Source organism: Bison bison, unplaced genomic scaffold, assembly GCF_000754665.1.
Source record: "Bison bison bison isolate TAMUID 2011002044 unplaced genomic scaffold, Bison_UMD1.0 scf7180017864101, whole genome shotgun sequence".
NCBI lineage: Eukaryota > Metazoa > Chordata > Mammalia > Artiodactyla > Bovidae > Bison > Bison bison.
In genome coordinates this window covers 2027368-2033785 of record NW_011494673.1, presented here as the reverse complement: position 1 = coordinate 2033785, position 6418 = coordinate 2027368, and the positions used below count along the sequence as shown (strand labels likewise).

The following is a 6418-nucleotide window of genomic DNA, read 5'->3' as shown; positions in this document are numbered from 1 at the left end:
CCTCCGAGGCAGGATTTTAGGAATGTATAAGTGTATAAACATCATGTATTTTGGAGTCAGACTTGAGATCTAAGATGGTTTTGGGTGCGTCACTTAACCTCTCTGAGCCTCAGTATCCTTGGCTGTGAAATGGGGATGATATACATATCTACCTCCCAGGCCTCCATAAAGCTTGTAATCAAGTACCAGGCACATTGGAGATGCTCCGCAAGGGCTTGTGTGTTGACTTGTTGCCTGCTTGGTAACTCCAGGCTGTGCCTTTTTCCTATCCTTTGCATCTCTCTTCATTTTTCTCTCTCCCTTCCTTCTGATTTCCTACTTTGCAACTGAACTGGGAGGCCTATACCAAATCTGGGGAGTGACCATGAGTTGTTCCCATTTTTACTGAGGGCACATCTTCTCTTACTGGCTCCAGTCTTCTATCAGAGTAGGAGGAGGGACATAAGGGAGATTTCATGCCCATTGCTAAGGGGGTGAGAAGAGATGCTAACAGCTGAAGGTTTATTTAGTCTTTCTCTAAAGATTTAATAGGAAAATGGGTGTATTTAATCTAGTTTTATCTGGCAACAGGCTGATTAAATAAATGGTATTATAGCACTTGTTTTTTTCCCAAACTCTCAATTCTATTTGCTCTAGCAGATTAAACATCTGGACCTTAATCTTTTTGATATCCTGATCTCCTCCTTCAGTTCAGTTCGGTCACTCAGTCGTGTCCTACTCTTTGTGACCCCATGGACCACAGCACACCAGGCTTCTCTGTCCTTCACCATCTCCCCAGGCTTGCTCAAACTCACGTCTCTCGAGTCAATGATGCCACCCAACCATCCCATCCTCTGTCGTCCCCTTTTCCTCCTGCCTTCAATCTTTCTCAGCATCAGGGTCTTTTCCAGTGAGTCAGTTCTTCATATTAGGCGGCCAAGTATTGGAGTTTCAGCTTCAAAATCAGTTCTTCCAATGAATATACAGGACTGATTTCCTTTAGGACTGACTGATCTCCTTGCAGTCCAAGGGACTCTCAAGAGTCTTCTCCAACACCACAGTTCAAAAGCATCAATTCTTTGGCACTCAGCTTTCTTTGTAGTCCAACTCTCACATCCATACATGATTACTGGAAAAACCATAGCTCTGACTAGATGGACCTTTGCTGGCAAAATAATGTCTCTTTTTTTTTTAATATGCTGTCTAGGTTTGTCATAGCTTTTCTTCCAAGGAGCAAGTGTCTTTTAATTTCATGGCTGCAGTCACCACCTGCAGTGATTTTGGAGCCCCCCAAAATAAAGTCTGCCACTGTTTCCATTGTTTCCCCATCTATTTTCCATGAAGTGATGGGACCATATGCCATGATCTTAGTTTTCTGAATGAGTTTTAAGCCAGCCTTTTCACTTTCTTCTTTTACCGTCATCAAGAAGCTCTTTAGTTCTTCTTCGCTTTCTGCCATAAGGGTGGTGTCATCTGCATATCTGAGGTTATTGATATTTCTCCCCGCAATCTTGATTCCAGCTTGTGCTTCATATAGCCCAGCATTTCTCATAATGTACTCTGCATATAAGTTAAATAATCAGGGTGACAATGTACAGCCTTGATGTACTCCTTTTCCTATCTGCAACCAGTCTGCTGTTTCATGTCTGGTTCTAATGTTGCTTCTTGACCTGCATACAGATTTCTCAGGAGGCAGGTAACATGGTCTGGTATTCCCATCTCTTTAAGGATTTTCCACAGTTTGTTGTGATCCACTGGTGGCTCAGAGGTTAAAGCGTCTGCCTCCAATGTAGGAGACCTGGGTTCGATCCCTGGGTCGGGAAGATCCCCTGGAGAAGGAAATGGTAACCCACTCCAGTATTCTTGCCTGGAGAATCCCATAGACGGAGAAGCCTGGTAGGCTACAGTCCATGGGGTCACAAAGAGTCAGACACGACTGAGCGACTTCACTTTCACACACTCAAAGGCTTTGGTGTAGTCAATAAAGCAAGATCTTCTCCTTCTTTTGCCTCAATCCTTGCCCCCCAGAAACCCAGATCAAATTAAGAGATGGTGAGAAGTGACCCATAGCAAAAAAATTCTATTGAAACTTTAATGAGAAATGACCGTTTTATTTCCTTCAAGTAAATACCTGCCACATGCAGCTACAAATGGGAACAGACGCATTGAACGGGGTGGAAAACAAGAAGTCACTGTGGACTGAAGTGCATGATAATGTGTCCTGACGTTGAATCCCAGGGTGGTCTTCTCTTTTCATGTATTTTCACTCAGCATCACTCAGACAGCCCAACAAGACAGAAAAGTATTCTTTTGTTTCTCTTAAAGCAGAGCCTCATGCCCAGAAAGAGGAGGGGGTCCAAAAAAAAAAAAAGATTTGACTGATCGCACAGCTGTGTCCATTCGGTTTGCTGCGTTATTCTTGAAGTCTCCTGCACTGGCCATCATTCTCAGCTGGGGCTGGTGGGGTCGGGCAGCTGACAACCTCCTGTGTGTGTGTGTGTGTGTGTGTGTGTGTAGGGGATAGGGGAGTTGAACACACACACACTGGGCCACTTCATTTGTGCCCTCTGTGAGCCCGCTAGTGCCCAAAGTCTGTTCCTTTTAGTCGTTGCTGCCTGCTTATCTGTGTACCTGTCTATTGTAGACAGCTATTAGCTGTGTATGTGTGTGATTTGAGGGTTGGGCTGTGTGGCCTGTTTGGTTTTGTCCCCCCTCCTTCTACTTTTCCACTTGTTGTGGTTCTAATCAGACATCAGTGCCTCCTCCCCAAGGCCCCTTGGAGTATGCCCAGATTTTGCCCCCACCTCACCCAGGCCTGCACTGCTCAATGATTAGGATACCCGATAGGCCCATCCTGGGCTCCCTGGAGCTTCAGCATCTCTATTCTTGAATTGCATGTTGCTGAGGGCAGGCTCTGAGCCTGTGTGATGGATTGTGTGCAGTCCTGCTCAGGCCAGGGTTAAATGGACCCTTGCCAATGGCATGGCGATGCCCTCTTGACATGTCTGCAGAGCTGGAAGGCGCTTACAGAGTTTTGGCTCTTGTATTAGTTTCCTGTGTTAGTTCTGCTGCTGTCATAAATTGTTACAAATGCAGTGGCTTAAAGCAACTCATTTATTCTCTTACAGTTCTGGAGGTCAGAAATTTAAAATGGCTTTGACAGGGCTGCATCCTTTCTGGTGACTCTAGGAAAGAGCCCATGTTCTTGCCTTTTCTAACTTCTGTAGGCTGCCTGCATTTCTTGGCTCGTGGTCCCACATCACTCCCCGCTCTGCTCCCGTGGCCACATGTTCTCTGCCTCTCACCCTCCTGCCTCCCTCTTATAAGAACCCTTTTGATTACACTGTGCTTATCTGGATAATCCAGGATCACTTCTTCATTTCAAGGCTGTAATTTAATCCCAAAGTCTTTTTTTTTTTTTTTTTTTATCACATAAGGTGACATATGGGAACTGGGATGTGGACCTCTTTGGGGGCCCTACCTCCCAGCCTCCCTCAGCTCCCCACACCTCAGACAAGATCTATCTAAATGAGAAGATTCAGTGGATCCCAAGTCAGCCCAGTCACGGTATAATTTCTGTGGTTCTGGAAGGGCTTTCTAAACCTCTTCTCCCTACACATGCCTCCTTAACCCACTACCTTCTGAAATCCTCCTCTTGGGAAACAAAGCGTCTTCACCCACAGTGAGAACTCAGGCTTAGTACAAGGCCTAAACACATCTCTTCACACTAAGGTGTAAATGTTTGACAGCAAACCTTTCCTAACAGTGAGTTCTGATTGGGGGAGGGGGGCACAGGTGAGGCAAGGTGGTGCCCAGTGATGGAGAGAGAGCGAAGGCACTTGGAAGTATGACCATAAAGTTTTAATCAAACAGAGCAAAATGGCCGCAATGCAGAACAGGTAGTGCTTGGAGAAGAGAAAGAAGATCATCTCCTTGGTGACATAGATTATGTGTATGAAGATGAAGCAGTACAGGAACATGGCGAACTGGTTCTGGGGAAGCAGGAGGTCCTGGAGGCCTCCTGAGAACTGTGGGGAAAGAAGAGAGTGGAAATGACCAGCTGGGGCCTGGACACCAGGCAGACCTGGGCTTCCTTCCTGCTCTTGTCCCTTCCCGAATGTGACCTTAGGCAGGCTGTCTTCCTCACCCAAGGTGAGGGTAATTGTGCCCACCTCACAAGATGGTGAGGAGGAGGAGTGAGACAAGAATGAAAAATTCCAGGCAAGGCTACTGGCACAGAGGGGACTCATCAGTTTTCACTTCTTGAGCCTGGCCTTAGCCCTCCCGAGCCAGGCTGCCGCCCTCCTTTCTCTGTACGCTCCATGCAGCCTGTGGGTCCCACACATGGGCAGTCTCTCTCCTACTCAGAGATCCCCAGATCTGGACACTGGGTCTTGAGCTAGTTCCCTGGAAGGTCTCCCCTGATGCCCCACCTTCTTTGCTGGATGGTGGCCCAATGAGAGGGCATCCCTAGGGCACAAATGACTATCTGATTTTCTGGGTGCTGGTGCGTGTCACATCGGGATAGGCCGCGGTCCTTCAGCCCAGGGTGTGTCTCTCCTGTGGACAGGTAGTAGACAGGGGATGGGGCCTCCCTAAACCCTCGGAGTCTTGGGTGTGGGGAAGGGTCAGTTTTAGCTGTCTGGCTGATTCTGCCTGTGTGTTGCTCTTTTCCAGGATCTATATGATTAAGGTCAAACAGATCCCCATTTAAACTGTAGAAAGCAGTAACATAGAAGTGGAGTAAAAGCTGATGTAACTATTACGGTCTGCAGTTAAGAAGGCATCACACCTATGGTTCATTCTTTAAAATATCTTTTCAACTCATGCCACATTTTTTGTAAGCAGGGTTGGTGATGCTCTGAATTCACTAGAAACATATTCAGAGGTATTTTTCAATACAATAACAACTGTCTACCTACTCACCCACCCACCCAGAAAAAGAGAGTTGGGAATTTACAAATAAACTCAACTCTCCAAGGAAATGCGCAGGAAGCAAAACGCTTTTGTAAAATATTGTTAAAGGTGGGGTTTTGGACACAATACTGTTGAAACAACTACGTAAAATGTGAGGCAAACTGAATAAAACTGAGCAGGGCAGAAAATGACTCCAGTAAAGCCGCCTCTAAAATGAATGGTAAGGAAGGCAGAAGACCAGAGGGGAAGAAACCCGGTGTTCTGGGCTGGGAGTGGAGGGCTGGACAGATACTGTGTTTCTCTGCAGACCTGGTGTGGCTCTGTGTCCATGGACTCTTTGCCACTGTTGGTGGTCTGCAGGCTAATGACTGACATTTGTGATTTTGATAACAAACTGCATTTGTGAAACCTTTTAGACTTTTCAAAACACTTCCAATGGTCTCTTTTTTTAAGTGGAAGACAGAGAGCAGATAGGACTATAAAGATTTCCATCTCCTCCAGCAAGGAGAAAGATTTTCAAACTAAAAAGCAAGTATTTCATGAGCAAGAAAAACAAAAGATAATTCTTAAGAGGCCAGCCTGTGTTCATTGAGAGCAAATCATGCAAAGCCAACCTAATTTTCTTTAAAAAAGAACATGGACCAGTCAGTTGGGGAAATGCTATCATATAATATCTTAATTCTGGGAAACCATTTGACTGTGTGTTCAGTACAGTTTTCTGGACAAGGTAGAGAAATGTGAGCTGGAGAAAATGTAACTCAAGGGTGCTGATTAATGGAACATTGCTAACCTGTAGGGAACTCTTTTAGTGGTATTTACTTTAGGTCATATCCTCCTCAACAATTATAGCAATGACTTGGATAAAGCCAGAAGGCACGTTTCTCAGAACTGAGGATGACTCAGAACTGGGAAGCATAGCTAATACATTACATCCCAATAAAATTAAAAAGTGATGAACGTAGGTTGTTGCATTTGGGTCAAGAAGTGAATTGCATGAGTACATAAAAATGGTAATAGCTAACATTTATTGAGTGCTTACCTCAATGTGCCATGCTCATTTCAGAGTGCCTCACATGTATTCTTTCATTTAATCCTCCCCACAATCCTATGAGGTAGGTATTGCCTTATAGATGAGCAGCTGCTGCTGCTAAGTCACTTCAGTCATGTTCGACTCTGTGCGACCCCGTAGACCGCAGCCCATCAGGCTCCCCCGTCCCTGGGATTCTCCAGGCAAGAACACTGGAGTGGGTTGCCATTTCCTTCTCCAATGCAGGAAAGTGAAAAGTGAAAGTGAAGTTGCTCAGTCATGTCCGACTCTTCGAAACCCCATGGACTGCAGCCTACCAGGCTCCTCCATCCATGGGATCTTCCAGGCAAGAGTACTGGAGTGGGGTGCCATTGCCTTCTCCGATAGATGAGCAGACCAAGGTTCAAAGAGGATCAGTAATTTGCCCAGTGTCATGAATTCATATGTTTCAGAGCCAGGATTTTAACCTAGAACTGTCTGATTTAAAGCTCAGAC

General features: G+C 45.7%; 1 protein-coding gene across 1 annotated transcript in view; it reads right to left on the bottom strand.

Annotated features, from left to right (window-relative positions):
* Positions 1–2098: 2098 nt before the first annotated feature.
* TMEM247 (transmembrane protein 247) overlaps positions 2099–6418 on the bottom strand; it is a 6511-nt gene continuing 2191 nt past the window's right edge. Inside the window, exons 3-5 of the mRNA XM_010838653.1 lie at positions 4466–4589; positions 3832–4007; positions 2099–2123 (exon numbers count right to left, since the gene is read on the bottom strand). Of these exons, the coding sequence (XP_010836955.1) occupies positions 2099–2123; positions 3832–4007; positions 4466–4589 (325 nt within the window). The remainder of the gene's footprint in view (positions 2124–3831; positions 4008–4465; positions 4590–6418) is intronic.